The sequence below is a fragment of the Rhipicephalus sanguineus genome, chromosome 4 (assembly GCF_013339695.2).
Source record: "Rhipicephalus sanguineus isolate Rsan-2018 chromosome 4, BIME_Rsan_1.4, whole genome shotgun sequence".
Classification (NCBI taxonomy): Eukaryota; Metazoa; Arthropoda; class Arachnida; order Ixodida; family Ixodidae; genus Rhipicephalus; species Rhipicephalus sanguineus.
In genome coordinates, this window is record NC_051179.1 from 90,072,885 (window position 1) to 90,099,175 (window position 26,291).

Sequence of the window (26,291 nt, forward strand, 5' to 3'; positions counted from 1 at the left end):
GTTCCAACCGTGTCGCGCTCCAACTCCTCGAGCCGCACGCCCCGCTCGCGCTTCCTTTTCCTCGTCTTCTCTTCCAATGCGTAACGCAGAGCAGAACTGTTGTTCCCTCTTCGCCCCGTCATGGGCCACACAATCCACATCATCACAACGTTCTCTCACGCCATCGGGCTCCTGACACGCTTGTGATGCAGTCTGTGTTGTCTGCAAGCGCCAGTCACACTGCCGTGTCTTCCTCATCGGCGAGTTTTGATGGGACATCGATGTCAAGTGGCGCACGATAACGGGGGAGGCCATGCGAGACGGAGGCAGAGAAGGCAGACACCAAAGCTCGGCGTGCTGCGGCTATGCGAAGAAAGCGGCGCGAGGAACAAGCGAAACAGGGCGCGATGAGGATGGGGTCGGATATCGCTATCGCGTTTAACTCTTAAAGGCGAAGCTTAAGCATCCCCCAATTTTTAAACAACGCTAAAGCGCTGCAGGCTGTCGACAACTGCATGAACTGAAGAATCAACCAACGCAGTGCTGCCGATAGCAACAAAAGGTGTTCAATAGCGTATACTTTACGCTAAAACGCCGTCCACTGCTACTTCTCTCCCGCGTTGTCCTTCTCACACGATGGCAATATAACGAGCTTTAATCGATGCGTATTGACAGGTGCTACTCGTTATGCCGAGTACAGCTGACCGGGATCTTGACATCTTTGTGCACTCGCTTTCCTGTCACGATAGAAAAACTCAATGCATGCAACTTTGAACGAATATCCTATCTGCGGAAATATGTCAAAATGTAATTTTAAGAGTCGAGAATAAAAATAAAGCCTACTTCCACATTTGCAAGCGCACTTCATGGTCCTTGCGGTAACCGCTCGTTTTGCTTTCACTGCTTTAGGTGGAAAGCTCGAGCTTCATCACAATGCTCAGATTTTGAACAGCGCGCCGCTGTCTATATATTCGTTTCGGCGCCTTCGTGAAGCCATGCGCAACAGGCACGCGTGATTGGTCCTCGCGTCGCTGACGCCATCTGTCGTCATTGAGCAGCGTGCGCAGAAATCCAGAACTCTCAGCCAATGGCTGATGGCGACATACGTCTCAGTATGTCTAGTTGCACACTTGTTTACCACAGAGTTTCATAATATAGTACTGAAACTCTGGTAATGCAATAATTCATCCAAGGAAGCGTGTGGTCTCGGTTACGTGATCGACTGTAATTGTGCACCAATTGTTAAATGGCATTTCATGCACTGCTGTCCGCACAACCAGATAACTGTTGCTTCGCCACGTAGAGGCAGGCGCCCTCCAAGAATACCGTCGCAGCTGCGGTTATCTCGGAGTACAAGGTCATTTTTCCTGGAGGGGCATAGTGGTTTCACTTGCTTTGTTTCTCATCTATCGCACCGGCTGCTCGTGCCGTGCGTCATACTCGCTGTCCCCATTGGCTGAACACACCTTGCGCACGGCACTCGACGCGTGCCCACGGCACCGAAGCGGCGAAAGCCAATCAGCAACACTTTGGGCACGGCTCGCCACCTGCCCGATATGGCGCATAAAAGGGGCGGCGCGCTGTTCAAGCTTCGGCGGCAAGGAGCCAACGTTGAAGAAAGCAGCGAAGAACATGGACCGCGCCTGCAAGTGTGGAGGTAAGTTACTCTGAATATTTTTGGACATTGAATATCGCTTCTTATATGAAGTAGCATGCGTCATCCCTTGAACCAGCTTTCCGGTTTCCATGTTAAATACTTGCAAATTTTAGCAATCTTCTCATTGCGTTGTAGCTGAACCGATTCGATTGAATTATGTTACATTTAAAATAAAAGCTTAGTTCTATATACTTCTTATATGGCATAAGTGTTCCCAGAGATCCAGGTTTTCAGAATCAATTACTGAATGGAATCGATTTCAGAATCAATTTCTTGTCTGTATATAATTTTTTGGAATATGCTATGAATGAAAATAAACGGAAACTCAATTTAAACTCGAAAGTTTAGGAGCACCATGGTTTCAGTTAATCCGCGTCGAAAAGCAGTTATGGCAATACTGTAAGCTCGCTCAGAACATGCGAAAGGAGTAATTGCGATATAGAAATTTGAAGTTTATGCGACAATGTTTGCGATGATTATCTGCTGAATATTTATTTGGCGGGCATACATGTATGCGCAAGTGTTACCGAGCAAAAAGCAGTGAGGCAGTTCATAGAGATACCAGCAGACACTGAATGTATGTGGGGAAACTTTAAAAAAAAAGAAAGGAAAATTAGAAGCCACCAACAGCATACCCCAGGTCCCATGTGGCTTTTTCGGGCTTGGTTCCCAAGAATACAATGTTTCGTATTTCGCTTTTTTTTTTCGTTATTATAAGTATAAACATAAAGATTATCAACAAATCGGTTTACATTCAGAAATATTTCATGGGTGTTACGCTGACTGTCATCGTTTGCAGTATAGTGTTGTGAATTATAATATCAAGTAGAGGACGTTACACAATGTAACAGACGTACAATTGTTACTTATTGTATTCGTGCCCCAACTAACCTTAATTAATCGCGACACGTTATGGCACGCACTTTTTACTGCGCACGTTTGCCGAATTTGAGTGTTCAGTGAGTAATGTCGCATTCCAAACAAAGCATTCACTTCTATCTGTGCTAGGTCCCGTCGCCCGATCTGTTTCTTGCTTAAACATCGGTCCTTGTATCAGTGACACGGCCCGGTGGCTCGCGTGGCTACTACGCTATGTTGCACAGAACAAGAGGTCGTGCGTTCGATTCCATGCTGCGACAAACGTGTTCCGATGAGTGCAGAATAAAATCATGCTTCTGTGACGCGTTCTCTGTGCGCGCGTTGAAGAACGCTAGGTGGACGAAATTAATCAAACGCTTTTGTACTAAAGAGCCTCTTCATTGCACAGGCAGGTAAAGTTTAGTCCATGTGCAACGTGTTCAGTGTATGAATGACACTCATCTTATTCTCTGAATCTGTTTCTCTTCCTCTCCCACAGACCCCAGGTGCGTTTGCACGATACAGTGCAAGTGATCAACGGGAGGATGCCCTTGCGACAAGTGCAGGAAGTAGAATGTTCCCAATGGAAAGCGGTATGTGCAAATGCAGAATACGGCATTTTAATTTGAAGTATTTCACACGGACTGTTAATCTTAGTATGGTGCCTTAATATTGCAGATTGTCATACATTAACGCGTTTTGGCTCTGCGTGTAAAGCATATATGTTAAGAACAGGCCCGTAGCCAGGAATTTTTTTCGGAGGGGGGGGACTTGCTGAAAACCTTGACTATTTGAGAAAAACACCCATTTTCATTATTTATTTTTGGTAAAAACACCTACTTAACCAAAACATCGGGTGGGGGGGGGGGTCCTAGCCTTACCCCCCCCCCCCCCCGGCTACGGGTCTAGTTTAGAATATGACATTCCAATATGCTGAACGCGTGTGGTCGACTACGATTCGTCTTATGTCTTTTAATGCACGAAAATGTTGTAGCCTTTCAGTGTCTCTCCTCCTCGCGAATGTGATAGTGTACAATGTTGCCGCATAATATGAGTACGCTATATCAAAGCCCTGTCGGGCATCCCGCGCACTTTCACACTTTTTTGCGGTCCTTTCCGCGTCTCGTCGAACTGCTGTAATAAGAAAATCCAAGGGAATAGACGCATACAGTCAGGGATCGACTACACGGATAATTTTTTTTCTAGGGTGTAAACGATTATTTAATATTGCATCTTCCCTCGCTATTCTATATGATCTTATTCCCAAGAGCCTACGGTGTGAAGTGCGCGGCCCATATTCATAAAAATTTTCATACGTTCAAAATGTTCGTAAGATATATCTCAACCAGTTCTAGTGCTCCACATATCATCAGCGAAGCCAGCCGGCCAATAGTAAATAGCACTTATGAAAGAGAAGCTGTGTGACTTCGGCCCCAAGTGAACAACATATGTTTTGTCTGTTCTGTTCATTGTTTTACTGTTTATGTCAGCATTTACCATGTAAAACGTGAACATTTGATGCGCTTACTACATGATATACATGCCCACGAGATTTACGATGTGTAATAATATAGCAATAACCGTAACAGAACTGATTTTACTTATAACTGAAATCCAGTGTTTCGCCAATAGCCTTAACCATCCGCTCATGCTATGGCTTCCCTATACAGTCCGAGAAATGCGCATATAATTTTTCCCACTTTATCTCCTTGCAGGTTGTGACCTGCATCCAGGGAAACCATGAATTCATCAATCAGGTCGCATGGATCAACGAAAAATATTGACGATGCAAATAGAAGAAAAACAAGACGATTTGCGCATGGACCTTGGCATCATAGGCGCCATGGAAGCAGCAGCCATAGCGAGTGAATGGGCATCCAATAAATGATCATGAAGATATCGGGCTGTTGTGACTCGGCAATCACTGAACATAGAACTGATAGAGCGGCGTGATGGTTTGCCTTGATATTAAACACTTAAACAACTTACTTAGCCACCATCACTGGCGTAGCCAGGGGGTTCCAATCCCTCCCAAAATTTTTCAATTTTGGATGTGTATATATACACGCAAACATGCAAGCGCAAGCACGAACATACATAAAGTATAGATGAAACCTCCCCCTGCGCACCCCCCCCCCCCTCCCTGGGCAGCCTTCTTTGTTTCTCTTCGGTTTTCTATTTCTTTCCTCTTCTCGCTCTTTCTTTTTCTCTTTATCCGTTTTTTTTTCTGTGTTTTTTCTCTCCTTATTTCTCTTTATTTCTTCCTATCTATTTCTCTGTTTCTTTCTCTTTCTTGCTCTTTCTATTTTTCTTCCTAATTATTCCCTTTCTTTCTCTCTCTTTCTATTTCTCTCTTGCTTCCTCTTTTTTTCTTTCTTTTTTTTGTACGTGGTTTTGCCTGCGTTACGCCAAGCAACGACAGCATACGATGATAGCATACGACAGGGCGGGCCCCTAAAGTGCTCCGCACTTACAGGAATATATCGTTGAACAGTAAGTCTTTAGCTGCGATTAACAACGACTTCGTGCTGGTTTCTCTCTTTTTGTAGTAACAATCCGTTTACGCGGAACCACATACATGTACTGCAGTGCTTTGATGTTTCTCACTTCATTGCGTCAACGTCTGCGGGATGTTTTCTGACATGTAAATATTTGGTTTCATATGGATTTATTTTCTTATTTTAATATGTTATGCCTCCTTACATTGCGTGTTTTGCGCGAAATTGTTTAAACATATACACTGTCTGCACATGACAAGAATGTAACTATGACTCATGTCTTAGCATGTGTTGACAGTATGAATAAAATAATACGAAGTGTTGGTGGGATCGGCCATTCTATATGGTCAAACGACCTGGGGCGAGTAGAATATTGTTTTCCTTTCAATTTCTTTCTTAATCCCGCTTTAACGCCAAAACAGCAGCCCTCTCTCAGCCGTACTAGGTCAGCTGGAACTATCCCCTTTTGACAGAAAGCAAAATTCTACGGTGCTGGCCGACCCAGACGTCAAAGCGAGCCGCTATGAGGGTGCTGCTGCGGTTTCTTAGAGAAACAGGACTGAACAACACGTTGTGATAGTTCAGTGACTACGTTCATGTGTGTTGCTTTTAGGTAGTGCAATTGTCATGACTTAGTAGTGTAGTTAGACTACTGCTAGTTAGACTAACAACTGCATTCTTTCGCACCGCCTTTCCCCTTACCCAGTACAGGGTAGCCAACTGGAGGTTTCTTCTAATTGACCTCCCTGATCTCTTCTACCCTTCTCTCTCTCTGAGCCATTGGCGAACAAGTTTCGCGATATAACGTCCTGCGTCATGATTCGTAACAGTGATTGGCGATGACACTACATAGGTCGAACTCACAAAGGTTATCGCTTGGAAGTGATATCGCCATTTCGCCAATCGCCTCCACTAATAATGATAGTAATACCTCGCACGTATATATTGTACTCATAGGCGTGCGCAGGGTTCCGCATTAGGGGGGGGGGGCAAAGGTTCGCCGCAGCGCCCCCCCACCCTACTAAGTTAATGTATGGGTCAGATTTTGCGCCCCCCCCCCCCTCTTAGGTGACTAGAAGGGTCAATGTACGGGGAAGATTTTGCGCCCCCCCTCTTAGGTGATTAGGGGGGGGGCGGCCGCCCCCCCCTGCCCCCCCTGTGCGCACGCCTATGATTGTACTAACAAATGCACTCGAACAGTTCCAGACAGTCTCTGTACGCACGAAAAATTTCGCGAATTTCGCCCCTGTTCCTTCCGTATCGCCGCGCACCAGGAATGTTTCCTAGCTATGCGTCGGTGCCTTGCCAACTCAAGTACCAATCCTTCCATATTTTATGTCTTTATTTTTTTCACCTTCATTATGCTTGAGCACAGAAATATCGCATGCTGCGTACGCAATGCACATGGACAGTTGTAGATAGCACTAAATTTGTGGTATATACGTCAGTGCGTAACCAGCTTTTTTTTTTTTTTTATCATTACCAAGAGCAACGTTGATGCCAAGTACATATGCTAACCGGCGCTAAAGCGCTGCAGGCTTTATGTCAGCTGAATGATATGAATAATCAACAAAGGCGATTTTGTCAAATCCAACAAAAGGTGTTCAATCGCGTATACTTTAAGCTAAAACACCGCCCACTACACCTTCTCTTATGCGTGGCCCCTTTCACCCGATAGCTATAAAGAACTGTAATCGATGCGTTTTCAGAGTTGCTACTCATTATAAAGTGTATTGCTGACAGGGATCTTGGTACCTTTGTACACTCGCCACCCTGCCATGCTAGCTTTCAAATAGGATCGTACCTGCGGAAATATGTCGAAACGTAACTTTAGGAGTCGAGAATAAAAATAAAGCTCACCTCCACATTTGCAAGCGCGATCCATGGTCTTTTCGGTAACCGCTGGTTTTTCTTTCAAAGCTTCAGGCAAACGGCTCCAGCTTATTCACCATGATCACCTTTTGAACAGCGCGCCGCCGTTCTTCGTTTTTGCGCCATCGCGAAGCCGTGCGCAAAAGGCCCGCCATTGGTCCACGCGTCAGTGATGCCTTGTGCCGTCATTGCGCACGGAGCGCATAATTCTGAGCCAATGGCTTACGGAGAGGACGCAGATAGCGGCTTCAAGAAACATTCCGTAGAAAAATGATGAAACCACTCTCTGCGCAATGTGCGTGCGTGTGAGCCCGGCCTCTGAGATAACGATGGCGAAAGCGCCACAGTCTCGGAGGCTGCATTGTGTGGGATTTGCAAAATGATTTCTCCGTAAAACGTCACTCCAATAGAAAACCGAAATTGTTGGCTAAATGTAGCGAGAGAGCTTCGAATACTGTTCGCAACGGAAGAATTGTTACTTACAGGCTTACAGCACACGTATACATATCGCTACTTCACCACATACAGTTCAAAACATACACGTCTCGGTATGACAAGTCGCACACCTATTGTTCACTAATCATAAAAGTCTACTACGTTATTTGCCGCTTCTAGATTAAAATAATTTAGACGAGGGAACTTGTGTCCTCTGTTGCCTGATTCACTATAATTGTAAACCGATTATTAACTGGTATTTGATGCACTGTTAAGTGCCGCACAACCAGTTAAATGTTGCTTCGCCACGTAGAGGCAAGCGCCCTCCAAGATAGCCGTCGCAGCGGCTGTTATCTCAGAGTACAAGGTCATTTTTCCTGGAGGGGCATAGTGGTTTCACTTCCTTTGTTTCTCATCTATCGCACCGGCTGCTCTTGCCGTGCGTTATACTCGCTGTCCCCATTGGCTGAAACACCTTGCGCACGGCACTCGACGCGTGCACACGGCACCGAAGCGGCGAAAGCCGATCAGCGGCACTTTGCGCACGGCTCTCCACCTGCCCGATATGGCGCATAAAAGAGACGGCGCGCTGTTCGAAATCAAGCTTCGGCGTCAAGGAGCCAACGTTGAAGAAAGCAGCGAAGAACATGGAACGCGCCTGCAAGTGTGGAGGTAATTTACTTTGAATATTTTCGGACTTTGAATATCGCTTCTTATATGAAGTAGCATGCTTCATCCCTGGAACCAGCTCCGGTTTCCATGTTAAAATACTTGCAAATCTTAGAAATATTCTCATCGCGTTGTGGCTGAACCGATTCGATTGAATTATGTTACATTTCAAATAAAAGCTTAGTTCTGTATACTTCCTGTTCGGGGGGAAATGTTCTTATATCTCATAAGTGCCCCACAAAATCCAGGTTTCCATAATCAATTACTGTATCGAATCAATTTCAGAATCAGTTTCTTGCTGTGTGTAATTTTTTTTGATATGCTGTTAGGCATAAAAATAAATTGCATGTGAATTTAAACTCGAAAGTTTAGCAGCACCGATGTTTCAATTAATCTGCGTCAAAAACACAACAACGTTGCTTGTTGGGCGAGTTGGAACAAGTCAGTCATAATGGTATTTAGCGCAAACACGCGTCAAAAAGCAGTTATGGCAATACTGTAAACTCGCTCAGAACACGTGAAAAGAGTAATTGTGACATAGAAATTTTATGTTTATGCGACAATTTTCTGCTGAATATTTATTTGGCAGGCATACATGTATGCACAAGTGCTACCGAAGAAAAAAAGCAGAGACGCAGTTGATACATATATCAGGACAGATTGAATTACATGTGGGAAAACTAAAAAAAGAAAGAATAGAAACCACTAGCAGCGTACCCCATGTACCATGCTAAGTTTCCGGGATTGGTTCCCCAGAATATATTGTTTCTTACTTAGTATTCCTTTGCCGTTATTTAATTACAAACACAAAGATTACCAATAAGTCGGCTCACGTTCAGAAATTTTATATGGGCATTACGCTGACTGTTGGCGTTTGCAGAAGTGTTGTAACGTTATATCCTTAGATGGAGTTTGTTACATAATGGGACAGACATACAGCAGTTACATATCGTAACTGAGCCCCTAATTAACCGCGATTTCATCGCGACGTGTTATGGCGCGCACATTTTACTGAGCATGCCTGCCAATTTTGCAGTCCTCAGTGTCATATTCCAAAGGAAGCATGGAATTGGCTTCCATTAGTTCCCGTCGCCCGATATGTTTTTCGTTCACGCATCGGTCTTTCTATCAATGACCTGGCCAGGAGCCTGCAGTGGATACTGCGCTCTGCTGTATATAACAAGTCTTGCGTTCGATTCCAGACTGCGAAAAACGCGTTCTGATGTGTGCAGAATGCCTCTGTGCCGTTCTTTGTTCGCACGTTAAAGAACGGCAGGTACACTGAATTATTCGAATGTTTTTCTACTATATGGTCTTTTCGTTTCCTGGGCAGTTCAACCTTGGTCGCGATGCTATAGCGCACGAATGAATTCCCGCGGATCGCCTTCCACTCATCTTCTATATATGTCTATATTTTTTCTCCCACAGACCCCAAGTGCGTTTGCACGACCCAGTGCAAGTGCTCAACTGGAGGATGCCCTTGTGGCAAGTGCAAGAAGTAGGAGATTCATAATGGAGGGAGGTGCGTACAAAAACAGATTATACGACATGTTAAGTTCAATAATTGCACGTGGGCTTTAATCCTAATACAGTCAGTTAACATTACAGCAAAGGGACGCCAAGCGAATAGGCGCATACGGTGGAAGTGAGCGACTACCTGGATAATTTGCTTTGTCCTTGTGTTTGAGCAACTATTTAATATTTCATCTTCCCTCGCTGTCCTATACACCGGAGTCCCACGAGCCTATGAAGTGAATATGCCCGTATTCAGAAAAAAAGAAAAAAAAACTCTTAAGATTATATAATTTTTAACAGAATATTTCAGCCAGTCCGGGGCTCGACATATATCATTAGCAAAGCCAGTCAGCCAATTCAAGGAGTGCTTATGAAAGAGAAGCCATGTCAATTTGGCTCCAGTGAACAAAATATATTTTGTCTGTTCTGTTGAAGTGCTTATGTGGGCATTTACCGTGTAAAACGCGAACACTTCATATGCTTACTAAATCATATACTTGCCCGTGAGATTTCCGTTGTAGAATAATATAGTGACAACCGTAACAGAACTGATTTTACTTACCAGGAAAATTCAGTGTTTCGGCAATACCTTTAACCACCTGCTCCCGTTATGGCTTCCGTCATCGGTGCGCATTAAATGCCGTTCGGGCAGTGTGGATATAATTTATTTCACTTCATTTTTTTTTCCTTGCAGGCTGCGACGCTTCATCCAGAGAAACCAGTAACGAATCATGTTGCATGGACCCGCGAAAATATCGACGGCGCAACTAGGAAGAAACCAAGTGCGCTTTGCGCATGGACCTTGAGATCTGATTAGGCGCCATGGCGGCAGTAGCCATAGCGAATGGATGGGCATCCAATAAACGATTGTAAAGATATTGCCACGTGCACTCCTTTTAGTATTTCTATGAAACCGATCCGTTACACGTATAGCCACTGCCTTTCACAAATCGAGCCCGAATGTCTGGGAATTAAGCTTCCAGATCATTTTAGAATCTTCTGATAGGCCTGAGCGCACAAACACGAACAGTTGAGTTTGTTCTGGAACTAGCGCAACCACCAGCGGTAAGGTTCGAATGTTCGATGCCCCATGCATAAATGCCGGCGCGCCTAGCCGCAGATCAGATTATCGACGGCCAGCGCTCTGTTCGCCGCTATCAGTGTACAGCGTGTATTGCTGTAGTTTGAGTTTTCATTTCGCGGGCACAGGTTCGCCCAAATAAAGAGTTTCATCTTGAACACACCGACTGCTGCCTTCGTCAACGTAGCGACCGCATGACAGTATCGTGCTGTTGTGACTCAGCAATCCCCGAAGATAGGGTGGCGCGTGCTGGCTTAATTGCCGTGATGGAAAACACTCGAACAATTTACTCAGCCAGCATGATACTAGATCCCGCCTTTGAAGAATGGAAATGAATATGCTCGATTTCATCCTATAGTTTATAATTGTATCAGGTTTTTCTACATTTTTTTTTTTGCAACAGCGCGACTACCAGACAAAAGGACGGGAAAGACCGAGACAAGCACTTCAAACGTGGAATTGATTACTTTCTGTAGTTTTACGTGCCAAAAAAAGACGACATGATTAGACACGCAGTAGTGAAGGACTCTTCACTAATTTTGACCAGCTAAATCTAAGTACACGGGCGTTCTTACATATCGCCCCCGTCTAAATGCGGCCGCCGTGGCCGGGATTCAAACCCACATATCCTGAAGCTTAGCGAGCAGCATGGGTTACCGAAAAGCCAGTTGACAAACCTTGTTTGTCGGAATATTTAATTTACATATAATTATATATATAATTATATATATAATTATATATATAATTATATATAATTTAATAACAGTGAAAAAAAAAACATCTCTTTAGACTCGCTACGGTAAGGAAACGCTGTCACGTGCTCAGTCGATCGCATTGCATGGGCGAGGGGGGGCTGCTTGGGGAAGTTCACCCTCTCCCTCCTCTCTCCCATCTCTCAAATTTCACAGCAGGGATAACGCATTACTAATACAGCTTCTATCATATGTTACTTAGCTCTGTCGTTTTAATATTTCAGAGTCATAGAGAAAGGGCTGACTGAGTCCTTGCGTGGAAAGGTTCGCAGATTTAACGTCATTGAGGAGGCTATCGCGAAAACACTCGCATAGTTGACGGAGCAATATTGCCTGGCGAAGTTCTGAAATTATTGACTTCCTTTCCCCTTCCCAGCACCTTCCGACGGCTTCCTCGCGTTGCGTAAAAATCTCGGAGGACATGCTTTCCGGGAGGGCATGCTTGCGCAATGTACTTCAGTGCCCGTATCCAGACGAGTGCACGGGCTGCGCGGAAGCTCATATATTCGAATAAAGGCGTTGTTAAGAAAGAATCAACTCTACACCAATTGCAGCGAAAGACGCAGGCAAGCGATGGTTTTGCATTTGTGCCTCTGAGACGCCCCTGAGCAACAACAGGTCTCTGAGGCTACGTTTTTCTTTTTTTTTGTTCATAAGAAGCTAAAACCAAAACAACTCTTCACGTCATAAAGGTCATTTCTCTAAGATGACTTGCTGCAGAAATAGTAAAAATAAAAAAATTAACATCGAAGTTAACTCTACAGCGACAACGTTGCCCAGGAAAAATTGCGCGAATCTTGAGGCCGTTGTTCTACCCGTTGCATGCGGCGGAAGCGATAACGAGAGCCAAAATACGTCATAAACGCCAAGCTTTGCACATCACCTCGTTGAATTCTATAAAATTTTATTGTTGAGTAATTATTTAGTTGCACGTGTTATCTTGTGTAACTATTCCTATCAACCGCTTAACTAAAATGAGCAACCATCATCATCATTACTCATGAGCGGACGCGCACACGCGCACATGGGATAAAAACATGTCGCCGTCCGTGTGAGTGTGTGCCAAGCGTATGTAGTCACCAAACGTTTTTTATTTACTGTATGTACAATAGTGGGTGCAAACGATATCAGCGCAAGGACGTGTTATTAAGGTAACAAGCTTCCCGTTTATTTATCGATCGCGGTACTTTGCCTCACGCCTTACTCCGCTTTATCGAAGGCATCGACTCCAGCTGGTTTAGGAGGTTACCTGACCTTTGAGTTTGCGTTTGATCTGTGGTTGCTGCTGCTTTTCAGCGCACCACAATGATTTGCACTGAGTTCGTCAGTGTGGTACTTGCAGCCTTCTTAAAATAATAGTTAATAATTCATCTTGCGACAGAAACGAGCAGTGTTTAGCGTGCAGTTCTTGCCTGCGCCTTGTGTTCACGTTCTTTCCACGATACGAAAAGGAAACAGAGATTACTTCTTTTGCTTCACAGAACTGCCGAATCAAAATGAACCTGAATGCCTAGCACCTCAGTAGATTTCAGACCCTCAAATGTTCGCCAGATCTGATACAGCCAGAGTGTTTCGTTCCGCGAGAGCAAACCTGTTTGTGTCACCAATTTTTTTCGCCCTGCTTTTATGCAATTTGCTAAATATTCAGAGTGTACAGAAATATCCCAATGCATTGAGCTCGTGTTGTTTTTCGGCATTCTTCAAATTTCGCGATACATCTTCGCGATCTCACCCGGTGCAACTTTGAAGGGGATCAAGTTCTATCGGAACCGAATATCTCGATCGCGATTGGCTGTCTTATACATCTTGCGCAATTAAGCCGATCGAGATCAATAAACTAAAGGATCTCGATCTAGCCAGATAGCGATCGAAAGTTACTGTGTGACATTTGCATTGACCATGAACATCGAGCACATTGGGTGATAACAGCTGCATTGAAATGCGCATTAAATAGCTGCGTGTTCTTAATTTGCTAGGATTTTGCGATGGCTCACTCTAACTCACTTTTTTTTTCTTTTCCCAAGCTTGTATGTTGATTATGTAAGCCATTATTCCTGTTCTACCCTCTCCTACATTGAGGCTGCATATTACGGCTTGCCACTACAAATATGCGAACGTCTAGCCAGTCACAACTCTCTGAACTGTTGCTTTTCAATGTGAAGCCTCTTTTACCAGTTTTAGTGGGTTTCATGAATTGGCAGCTGTGTTATGCGCCAGCTAAAAACACCTCTCTTCTCTCAAACACAAATCCAATCCACATATTCGTCAGAAATAGACTGCTGTTCTTTCTTGCGTCCAATAGTGCATATATACTGGCACGTTGTGGTGTCAGCACATTAGCATATCTCTAGTGCCTCTTCTGGTGGGCACCACCAGAATAGGCACCTATTACGCATCTTTAAAATGGCAGACTTGTGTCAAATATGGTTCAGATCCTTCAAATAGCTGCCCTTATGTGTTATCAGCACCCCTGGACTAAACAATGAAAGTATTTTGATAACAAAAAGAAAAAAACTTCATTGGGTAGATGGAGTACTGCTAACTTTACAAAAGGTGATAAAAACTGCCACCCCACTGAGCTGTAAAAATTTAGGAGCAACTTTTTCGGTTGCATTTAGCTTAAATAAATTCAAGTCACACATGTTCTTGTAGTGGTGGTGCACTAGCCTGCAGCATTCTGGTGCTGAGCATAAGTTGCTTCAATTTCTGACGATTTTGGATATCTGAAATACATTCTAGAGGCCAATACAAAGCTTGACTTGTGCAGTGCACTCCCCTGTACAATGTGGAGTCTCACATTGCTGCTCAAGCACACTGTCTTGTAGAACACAAAAGAGTAGGTGGTGCACGAACTTCAACATGACATACAATAGGGAAATTTTGAGGTAGAACACCCAAAACATGTACTTAAAGGGGTACCGACACAAACATTTTCAGCTGTTCTTGTGTCAGATAAAAGGCCAAGCCCTCAAGAGCCTGCAAGATGTACTGGTAAGCATGACTGCGCCCTGAAAAATTAATTACAGCATGTTTTTAAAAGGTAGTATTGGTTCCTACAGCAGAGTGGGAGTAGAGTGGGTCAGGGAACAAACGGGGGTTAAGGATATCATAGTTGAAATCAAGAAGAAGAAATGGGTATGGGCCAGGCACGTAGCACGTCGGCAGGATAACCGGTGGTCATTAAGGGTAACTGACTGGATTCCAAGAGATGGGAAACGCGTGAGGGGGAGACAGAAAATTAGGTGGGTAGATGAGATTAAGAAGTTTGTAGGCATAACATGGCAGCAGAAAGCACAGTACCGGGTTGATTGGCGGAACATGGGAGACGCCTTTGCGCTGCAGTGGGCGTAGACAGACAGACTGATGATGATGATGATTGGTTCCTACAGCACCCTTAACGTCACAACATGGTATGAGCTTCTGGTCACGTGCTCGCACAAAATATCGTGTCATTTCCATGGCCGCTCTGCACCGCAGCTCTTTTCGTGACACACAAGTGGCCAATTTTCATGTTTTGGTGTCTGATGTCATCATAACTAGCCATACTGGTGCATGAAGTCACCAGAATTCATACTGTTGCCCGACGTCACACTGATGTCGATGTCAGTGGGTGCGCCATACAAAAATTTACTTTAATGTCAAAATAAAATATCTGATCAGCATTTCCCGAGCTTCACACTTGCCTAGAGCCCTCTCTGTACACGGGTGATTTGTATGGCGGAGTAAAGTCAGCTTCAAAAATTGGTGTCAGTACCCCTTTAAAGAGGTGTCGCACTGCATCTGGCTGATAAAAATGGAGTTAACTATGATTTAAACACAAGAGCCAAGGCTCCGTTCATGTAACGTGAACCACCGGTGAAAGAAAGAAATGTTTTCATCTTAGTTAGGTTGACATGTTGCGTTTCGCAAAAATAGTACTTAAGTCGAACAATGGGCTTCAACCAACGAGGACTAAACTGGAAACACGACTGAAATTCTTGGACATTAGTTGCTCTGTGACGAAAAACAGATTCTTAATTTTATACCGAAACAAACAAACTGCAAAAGAAATGTTGAAACAAGTAAAAATTTTCTTACAGTTAGCGTGAAACTGACTGTGTGGGCCTGGCCGCTTTCTCTACTCTGTTTCAGGCCAAGCCATGAGTAGCATTCTGCACTCGGCCCTACAGCGGTTGGTGGCCCGGAGCCCCATCCAAATTTCGGTTCGCTTCTGGGAGCGGAGAAAGTACATCAGGCGCTACGGCTACGAGAGTCCGCTCTTGCCCCCTGGTGAGGTGACGGTAGAGGTGATCTCGAAAGAGATGATAGCTAGACATGTTGGAGCAGACTTGCGTTAAACAATTTAGCACAAAATGACACTGACTGAGAAAGGATGAACACAGGACAAGCACCTTTTTGCAACTAAGATATTTATTCAGTTATCTGGGTTTAAATGTGAGAAGTAAATCATATCCTCTTCGGGTGCAAATTGTGATTTACTCTCTGCAAATGTGTGCTATTAACACAGCATAATTCTGAGGCACTCGATATTACATTCCAAGAAAGAAAATGAAGTAATGTGTTGTTTAGTGCTATTTTTAGTAACTAATCGTAATTATTGTGTCACTAAATATTTCATTATTCTGCTGTCAGTCATGTTCTATTTTTACATAAAAAGAATCAAATTGTAGGCTCGAAATGCATACACAATTAGTTTTTTGCTGTATTCATTTCGAGCAAAGAAAAATGGTACTTTTGATGTTGGTCCTGAAACACGGCACCTCGTACAACCCATCGAATATCGCAGTATCATCACCAAAGTGATTGGAAACAGTCATACGCAGCACATTAGCATTAAGTCAAGGCACATTGACTATTCAGAAGGTTCGGTTCATCCAATGAGCAATATGTCTTGCTCTCTTTTGGCCACAAGTCGACACAACTACCACAAATAAGATTCGTACACAAACATAGTCACCACCACTAAAGCGGATGTGCACAAAGCTTGCTAATGCACTTCCACAGCAAATATGATAACCACAAAAGGGAGAAAACATTGTACTTTGTATTTTTACTGTAGTGCTTACACTAGCTCTCAGAAATAAGCAATTTCCTTGACTCAGAGGGCTTGTGAGGGTTGGTTGATGCAAGCTTCACACTCATTTTCAATACAAAAAGCCTAATTATTTCATGCTCCAATTGCAGTTGCTGTTGTGACAGGATTGTTGTACTTCGAAAATTAAGGGTTTCAGAACCAGCTCTCATCTGCATAGCCACACACTACTGCGTGCATCTTTTCAGATGTACCGCTTGTGTTATGAGACACAGAGATCAGCATACCGGCAAGACAGTTGAAGTGTTTCATTAAAGGGGCCATGACACGAAATTTTAGATCATAGTCTGTGTTATGTGGGTTAATCCTTGTGCATTCACAAAGAAGGTGGTTAAATTTTAGCACATTAGGTCGAGCACTTAATGTATAATTGAATTTTTTTGTGAACACCCGCGTGGCCTGAGAGCCGGGTAACGGACTTGTTGCGTGGTCAGCTGCACGTGCAATCGAGCTGTGTAAGCCTTCTTTCGCTTGGCATTGAAGTTGAATGATTTGCAGCGGCTGAAACTTTGTTAGCAGACAACAGCTCCACTACTTGCAGCGCATGACGTCACAAACGCAATGGCAAAATGGCGGTTGCCAGCGGTGGGCGGGGTTTATAGCCGGCGACTTGTCGGGCTCATTTTGCACTGAAATATTCGTTTAAAATTCATTTTTCATATATGTACAGGCACAGTGGACCCTCTACTTCTATTTTTCACTGAAAGCTGCAAACTGTTGGGTGACCGTGTCGTGGTCCCTTTAATCATTTGCAAAGGTCAGCCCTCCATCTCTCTAACACAGGATGAGTTACTCTTATTGAGTCTTGTTTAATCACATGGGGCTTGTCTAGAGCTGTCGTTAACATGTTGCATCTTCTATAGTCTTGTTTTTAAATTTTTTATTCCGGTGCAATCAGCATTGCACATATTGGTCACATGTTCATAATAATGCTTTAGTTGATAGTGGGGCTTGTGATTGTCCTCTCTTCATTCCTGTCTATTCGGTGCATTTGATAAGTCATGAACATATTCCTCCTAACTCAATTTTCACTACACGTGAAAAGATTTAGTTGGGAGAAGGCCTACTGGAAATTGTTTGCAGCTTTTTGCCATCACTTATGCACGACTAATTTGCGTAATTAGTGATGGCAGTCTGTCTATGTAAATTTTGAATAATCAAATCAAATGTGCTTCCTCGGTAATACCTCTAATTCCTTGTGCTTAAGTTTGGTAAAGAGGTCCTGACTACTCCTGGAAATTCAAGTTTTGGTCTAATGAATGACCCCTCACTGAGGGCTTTAAACCCCTGTCACATGGCAAATCTAACGTCATTTACAACGAATGACATTAGGTGAACTTAATGACATTTTACCTGCCTGCAGTCACACGACGAAAACAAATATCATTTTAAAATGATGACCATGACGTTAGCCCTCCTGAGCCGTGACTTTGGGAGAAATAAAAATCTATTAAAACTTGCATGTAACACGCGTGTATCCTCGAGAACAATTTTTGTCGCTAAAAAGCTGCTCCTAGCATACAAACGCAGTCGTTTTACACAACTTGACACAGCTGCATGACACAAATGAAGTCAAGCCAAGAGCCAATCGAAACCCAACATGGCCGCCGATATGACTGGGTGTGAATACAGTGAACCAAAGCGTGGGAGCACAACTGACACTCCGGCTGCAGAAATCAGACGGTGGCAGCTAATTCCTGTAGTCACCACCTTGATCACCAAAACACGTTCAATCGGACGATCAACACCCGCGATACAGGCAACAACGACAACAGAGTACAAATGAAACATGGCCGGCATCCAGCTGCTGTAGTTGAGAGTAGCTTTCTTTTAGGAACTTTTGCGCGTGCTGTTACGTCATAAAACCAGTAGTAAGTTAATCTAGTAAAGAAAAAGATATTTACAAATTACAGATGTTATGTGTGCATAAGTTAACAGCCATCTCCCTAAAAGTCCCTGGCGTCGAGACTATGCATTCGGTCCGAAATCGAATGCGAATATGTTTCGGGAACTCATTCGACAGGAATTGTCGTTTTCATCGAATGGCATTAGTTTTCCTGTGTGACAGCAAACAAATGACATTACAAACGAATGACATTTGCTGTAAATGGCATTAGATTTGCCGTGTGACAGGGGTATTACACTAGCTGCGCTTCTTCATACTTTGTGACAAAGCAAACGGAGCTTGCAAATCATTGAAGTGCAAATACTGTCGATATAGTAGATGTCAGCTTCCCTCTCACCTGTAGCGAGTCAAAGGCTACACTAATAATCTTTAATCTTGCCCCTCACTCCCCCCACCGAACGCATAATATAAAAAAAAAATTCAGAACTTGGTGTTACATTTTATGTGCCACTTCTGTTTAAGATGTTTCTATTCACTGAGAAGCTGCTGTAGTGAGAACGCATTACTTATAAATATTAATTTTTCTGCTGCTATTGTCAGGGTACCTGCCACGGCTGCCGAAGGAAAAAGAAAAGCTCAGGACTCAGCCTGTCTACACACCCAAGGATGCCTGGTGCGAGCGAAGAGCCCTGTTTGGCCAGAATGACTACATCGGTGAGTAGGCATGCATCTCCAATTTTAGACGTGCATGCCTCATCTATTTATTTTTGTTATGCAGTAACTTGTGTTTACACTGCCTAAAAGAATCACACACCATTGGCCCATTTGTTTCACGGGTTGAAGAACACCGTAGCACGGATGTTATTTCTGATGAGGCGCACTCTATGTCACTGAAAAACCAGAGACTGCCACCGTCGTACAATGTGGCACAAACTTTAGATTTTTTATTCATTCATCTAAAGAAAAAGGACACCCCATCAGGGCACATATAATTCTGGACATATACCCAGCACATGTGCTGATAATCCGGACACCATTAATTGAGACGTGCTTGATTATTCAAACAAATCTCTGCTACAGCCACTGGTTCGATAGAGTTTGTGTATAAGGACAACAGAAATTTTGGACGAAATAATGCCCGTGAAAGAAAAAAATTCGGTGTGTCTTTTCTCCATCTAATAGCCATGCCACTTATTTTCACTCTGAGCTTTCATAAAGAGCCTGCGGTTATTACTTGAGTATATGCAGTACATAACCTGTGAGTGTATTTTCATTTATATGCCTATTCATAACAGTATGATAAAAATGACCTATTAAACCATATGTACCTGGTTAGAGTTGGCATTGAGTGTGACCATACTTGAGTTGGATAAGTCAACTCACCACTTTGTACATAAAGGCCAACTTGATGTACCATAGGACAACAGTCGAAAGAAGGCACACGAAACGAAATCACGACTTTGCTTAGTGTACAGCTTGGCGCTTGTCTGCCAGTTTTTCTTGAATATGCAGTTTCACGGGTTTCTTTCAGTGATTATATCATTTTGTAGCATTAGCTACACTTGCCTAGCCGCAGCCGATTTCGCGTGGAGCGTCATGAGCCGTGCTGCATATGCGCGAGGATCAGTGATGTCACACAGCTAGGTCACCGGAGCTGGCATCTCACGCACTATCCGACACCGCCGCGCGCGGCTCGCCGCTGCTGGTCTGTGCGTTCGGGCGGAGTGGCGTCGTAGGCGCTGGCGCGCGCGCTGACTCCGCCACTGTCGCTGGTCTGCGCTGAATTCGAGAGGAGTGATGTCGTAGACAAAGTGGCGCCAGCGCGCACAGCTATTCGCCTTCGCTGTGCAATCGCCGTCTGACAGTGCCGTTTGCAGGTGGGTAACGCCATGGAGAAGGAGAGCGCAAATGCTGCTCGACGGCGCAGAAGAGCCGAGAAGCTTATTTCATCGGTTCCCGAAGTAGTTGCCTAGCAATTAGCGGTTCAGCGTGCGAAGAATGAACAGAAGAAGGCTAATAATCTTAGACAATCTGGAAAGCTAAGAATAATCAGCTGAACCTTTGCTAATGCTACGTATATCCTGGCATAGCCGAGCTAAGCCACTGCAAATTTTTTTTCAAGGCTGCTGTGATTGTGCAGTATTAGAATAGCGGGCACCAAGCCTACGGAATGACATGGCCACGCTTGACACTGCGGAAGTTCAATCATCGATAGCACGCATTCTGCTGAAAGCGTGCACGTGGCAGTGTACAAGTGCTTCGATGGGTGTGCTGACGACTCTTCAACGTTCGAATCAGCTTGCCAGAGGAGCATTCGGCTCTGGTGTCGCGTGCAGAAACTATAGCTTTCTTTGTCTATAGCTGCTGCCTGCCTTGGGCTTGAAGCCCCTTCTACATAAGAAACTTCAGAGCTATATATTAGCAACATATGTAGGACATTGAAACCCTTATCGAGCTCCATGCCAGTAAACTGGCATTAAAGGGGCCCTGCAACACTTTTCCAAGTAGCCATGGAATGGCTTCACTAAAGAAACTTATTGCCTCACAAATCGAACGCCGCAAAAATTTTTAGAATCTGTCCAGTATGAGCGAGTTACAAAGATTTGTCTCACGCTGTAATTGTTTTCTCCGCTTCTCTCGCCCCGATGAACACACTGGAAGCTAAGCAGGGGGGATGGCGTGGGGGAAGAAGGTACTTCACGCGCGCCCCCTGACCTTGAGCATATTTTCTGTTTTTTTCTTCGAATGCGTGATGTACTTTCAGTGCGATCGCGTGTGCGTACGAGTGGCGGCTTCTCACGGCGGCCGCAGTAACTATCGAGCGCCCCGTGTTCAAATCAGCCAATAGTGTGGAACCTGCCTGTGACGCCGTAAGCATCATTTTTTGTCGAGAGAAGAGGAAGCACTTTTTAGCTGACTTTGTGAATTTATTGTAAATCTCAGGCCGCATGCTGCGCTATAATGTTTGGCTCGCGTGTTCTCGGGAGCCTCAACTGCCGATCGGCAGCGTTTTCTGACCATGCTGAAAAAGTGTTGCAGGGCCCTTGTAAAGGAGTACTGACACAAAATTTTGGAAGTGAGATAACTTGTTGGATATAACTGTTTGTGTGGACGCACACAGATTATCTACAAAATATCAACGGCTGATATAGCTTAGAACATATTTAAAATCAATTTTAAAGTGCGTGTTGTGCAACTGCACACAAAACGCCCCACCTAACGACATCGAACACCAACTTGGTTTGAAGGTAAACAACCACCAGCCTTCTGCGTCACGAGCTTCTATTCGCTGCCATGATCCCCCTGCGAGCGCTCTCTCCTAGCAGACCTTTTGAACGGAAAGAGGGGGCATTTCCTTTATAGACTTGCATGGGACTACAAAGGCTGACGTCCTTGCCTCAGCAGTGCTTGTTTGGTGGGTCACACGTATGCTTGGTCACACGTATGTTTGGTGGGTCCCGGGTGCTGCTGTAATCCCCAGAGGGGATTACAAGCACCCGGGAAGCCTTCGTAGAAAAGAGTTGTCAACGCCGTGCTCATGTGGACGCTGTTTTGTGTGCTCATGTAGCCAACTATGTTTTCATGAAAACCACTCAAGGTCCTGCCTCACTCAGTGTTCCCTGAAACTGCAACTGGACCCTATAAAACCGTCTCTAAATAATAAACCGTTGTGTGCTCGAGCAAACGAGCTTTCCAGCCATGATAAATGGGTCATTAGCTACTTATTGCAACAGAAAAAAACAATATGTAAAATTTTTGTGTCAGTGCTCCTTTAAAAAATTGGCCATGAATGACAAGGGTATATTAAACTGACATTACATACTGTTGACTTACAGTAGGCCGTACAGTCTGATCCGACAACTGGTGCGATTCAAGTGACATTAAATTTTATTCAAGCGGAACATGGGCTTTCCTTTCTCGGCAAAAAATAATGAACTGTGCTGATATGCTTGTTTCCCACAGGGCACAACTTTGTGTTTGTATAAAATAAATTTGGGAGTGTGTGACGAGAGGCGCACCCATCTGGGCATGGGAACTATTGAACTTGGCATGAATTGTGTCAAACTTTTGAACATTGGTTCCCTGATAGACTGTGAAATTGTGTTGTTGCTTGTGAGGAGTGACGACTTCGATAATGAAATTATGCTGGAGGTCGGCAGTGATTCTGACAGCGAGAGTAGCGACAAGAAGCATGAGAATAACCAACAGTCGGATACAACTTTAAAAGTACGCTTTAGACTCCTCAAAGGCGGATGCACATAAGCCCGCACCAATGGGCATGCACTCCAGACCGACGTCATGACTTGGACGGCCTTCGGAGAACATTGCAGAGTGCTTGAGTTAGTGCAACTTGGAGAACGAGCTTTGTCGGGGGCAGAGTTGAAAGAGTGGATGACAGAGGAAGAAAAGCGTCAGCGTGCTGAAAGGGCGTCTGAGTGTGAAGCAGCGAAGTGCAATCTGCTTGCAGTTGAGCGTGAGAAAATAGCTGCCGAACGGGCGTCGTCGGAACGAGCGCGAGCTGAAGCAGAGGAACGCAGCCTTCAACTATGTATAAGGCTTGTGGAGCTAGACGCAGCATGAGAGGAACGAACGCAGCAGGGAGAACCGAATGAAGTCACACAAGCAGTTCGTTTGCAGACAATAAATCTGCGCAAGTTCTTCCCGCAGTTTGAGGATACCCGAGACGATTCAGACGTGTACCTCAAGTGGTTCGAGTGCGTTGCCACCAGCCAAAGCTGGGACAAATAGCAATGGGCGATCGTGTTGAGCATGTGCCTCACAGGAGAAGCTCTGAAAGCATATGGCAGGCTGTCACCTCAAGACTGTTTAAATTATAGTACTGTAAAAATAGCCCTACTACAGCGTTTTCGTTTCACGGCGGAAGGACATCGCGAGCATTTCCGTGCCTCTGAACCTGAGGATGGAGAGACAGCTACGCAGTACGTAGCCAGGATCAAGGGGTACTTCGATCGGTGGATTGAACTTTCGGAGATTCCTCACGTTCGAAGGCCTAGTCGAACCGATGGTTAAGGAGCAGTTCTTAGTAAACTGCAACAAGAAATTAGTCACGTTCATACGCGAGAGAGAGTGCAGCACCTTGAAGGCTGCTACGAAAGCAGCTGATCAGTTCATGGATGCACAACGACAGAAAAACTTGCTCCACTTCAAGAAAGATTCAGTAGTGGCTAGCACCGAGAACCAAAGCTTGCGCCCTATCGCAGAATCTATCATTCCAAAGTGCGCCGTGTGTGACAGAGTGAGCCACACAGCTGTCGTTTCAATGCAAAAACATTTGGTGCGAAATGTTGACACGGGCATGAGGCAATGCGGTGCCTAGAAAAGGGACCATGGCCTAATCAAGCGTCTTGTGTTGTAAATACTAGTAACGAGTTGAAATCCAATGCAAGACAGCCACAAGTAAATGTCGAGAATGCAGCTTCTGGAGGGGTAGACATAAACAAAGTTGGTGGAAATACCTCTGCTGATGACATTGTGAGCATGGTACAGGAGGAGCACCAAGAATATGGTACTCAAAGGAATATGCCGGTTACAACAGGGGTTCTAAACAGACATGCTGTATCCGTCCTGCAAGATTCCAGGAGCAATACTGTTGTAGTGCGTAGAAGACTCGCACCTCCAGAATCCCTTACTGGTAAACAGCGAGTCATAGCTTTGGTCGATGGTAGTACCCACATTCTACCGGAGGTCTCGTTACATTATCATCACCATATTTAATTGGAGAAATTATGGGAAGGTGCATGGACTCCTCAATCTACGACGTAATCATTGGCAACGTTCGCGGAGCTCGACAACCGGCCAGCCCAAACTTTGATTGGGTGCCCTCAATATACGCACGAAATGCACAAAGAAAATTGAATCTTTCTCGAGAACTGGGAGTCGATAAACATGGCCATGCTTATCCGAAAGAACCCAATACTAAAGAAAGTACCGAAGAAAATATCATCGCCAGCCTGATTGCCAAGGGGTTCATCACGATTGCTCAGGTACCGCAAATTAGACACAAAACCAGGATTTTTGTCAATAGCAAACGAAGAAAGACAGATCGCTCAAGCTCTATCTGCTGACATCACACCTACCGCAAGATGTTGGCCTTTCAAGTGAATTGCTTGTTCAATAAACAATAGCGGCATTCTCTTTCGTATCTGTCAGAAATGTTTTACGATTGTAGTTGGAATATAGCGGCGAGACATTCATCTGTCATGTGATAAGACTTATGGTAAAATGCCACTGTTAGAAGAAAATGTTTGGCATCACTCATATACAGCTATGTCCTGTATGGTAGGTGTCTCCCATATGTTTACAACTGTTTGTGTTATTAGTCGACACCATATCATCGCTATGCGCACCGGTTTGTCTCTTTTCCTATGTGTCGAGTTTTTTTTTTTCGAAAAAAAAAAAACTTGAACTCCGGGGTAGTGTGATGTGGTGCGTGTAGGAACAGGAAAAAAATTGATGAACGACAGCAACGAAATAAGAAAGCTGATGTGACACCAGGGTATAAACCACGGGAAGAAAACAAAGAAGAAGAAGAGTGGTGCTAGAAACCCTCGTGGCACGAGCATCTGGAGAGAAAAAAAGAAAAGAAGAAAAGAGCAGGAGGGCGCGAGAAGAGAAAAAAGAACTGTGGAAGAAGCAGCCACGGGGAGAAGAAAATCCTGGCTCCTGCCGATGCTCAAGTCCTCGAGCTTATTGCTGTAAATGGTTGGCGCCACTTCGTGGGCAGCCCAACAGTGCACCCAAGCATCAATCACCCTGCGGAATACTGACGACACTCGTTCACAACACATCGCCTGGCCACCTAACTCTGAGTGGAACTTCTAGCACCGAGCCGACGACTTCAAAGCGTTGCTTCTGGGACACTCCTGGTTCCTACAGCGAGGTGCTAACGGTGAGGTGCACACGTCGACTTTTCCCTTGTCTTTCCTACTAACTTTGAAGTGTTTAGATGATACCTCTGTACTTATTGTGCTTGACTCGAGTGTTGTGTTGTTGTGTACCGTATAAAAAGCAGGTGTTGTAAGAAGTTATAGAATGTGTATGTGTGTGTGTGTGTGTGAGATAGAGAAAGTGAGCTTCATCCTAATTACATGTAATTAGGAACCTGCTACGGTGGGTACTGCACACCCTGACAGTGGGACTATTTCTTTAGTTGTGCAAGCAATCAGCTGCTGCGCTTTGATCGTCTGGGTGAGGCCTCTCCGGGCTTCTTAAGTTGTATCCAACTATACAAGAGGCAGTCAAAATGAACTGCCCGAAGGAAAAAAGAATGTAACACGATGTTAAATAACTGTTATTATTGCTTCCATAGCATTGTTTCGTAAGGGAGATTTCGTCTTGTTAAAGGGGCCCCGCAACACTTTTTGAGCATGGTCATAAAATGCTGTTGATCGGTAGTTGAGTCTCCTGAGAACATTATGCATCCTGACATACGGGCCCCCTTGTCATTTCCCCTCCATAACTTTCAGCGTGCTTGCTGGTACAAAATGAGAGCGGAAGAATTTCAAGCGCGGGACAAATCCCTGTAACTCCACTCGTACTTGACGGATTCTTAAAAGTGTTGTGGCAGTTGATTTGTGAGGCAATAAGCACCTTTAATGAAGTTATCTGATGGTTACTTGGAAATGTGTTGCAGGGCCCCTTTAAATGCCAAATTTAAAATAAAACTCCCCTAGACGTGGTCGTTCAACTATTACACCGTGCATTTGAACTATTACAGACATCCTGGGCAATGGCAACCTGAAGCCAGTCCACATCATGAGGGGAGTGCCCGGCTGGCTGCAGGGTTTCCAGGGCAACGAGTTCCAGATGCTGCTGCGCAAGAGGCAGGTCGTCAACCACTGGCGCCAGACGCGGCCCACTGACTTCCACAAGCTCCAGAAACGCATCCGGTGGCTGTACAAGGTGCTGAACCACAGGACGCGTTCGACCTGATTTACGCGGGCAGAACTCTATAGCTTTGAACTGTAGTTATGTAATAAAGCGGGACTGCACGTTAATGCTATTTTGGCTTTGCGA

At 44.6% G+C, this 26,291-nt stretch overlaps 1 protein-coding gene across 2 annotated transcripts; it reads left to right on the forward strand.

Annotated features, from left to right (window-relative positions):
* Positions 1-1,561: 1,561 nt before the first annotated feature.
* Positions 1,562-26,291, forward strand: LOC119390407 (39S ribosomal protein L51, mitochondrial). 2 transcript variants are annotated; one of them, XM_049414831.1, is made up of 5 exons: positions 1,562-1,636; positions 9,397-9,490; positions 15,448-15,585; positions 18,855-18,968; positions 25,993-26,291. In XM_049414831.1, the coding sequence occupies exons 2-5, from the start codon at positions 9,481-9,483 to the stop codon at positions 26,205-26,207; spliced, it is 477 nt and encodes a 158-aa protein (XP_049270788.1). In that variant the 5' UTR covers positions 1,562-1,636; positions 9,397-9,480; the 3' UTR covers positions 26,208-26,291. The 2 variants fall into 2 exon arrangements, with proteins under 2 accessions (XP_049270788.1, XP_037513947.1); XM_037658019.1 differs by lacking the exons at positions 1,562-1,636; positions 9,397-9,490 and adding an exon at positions 12,310-12,467.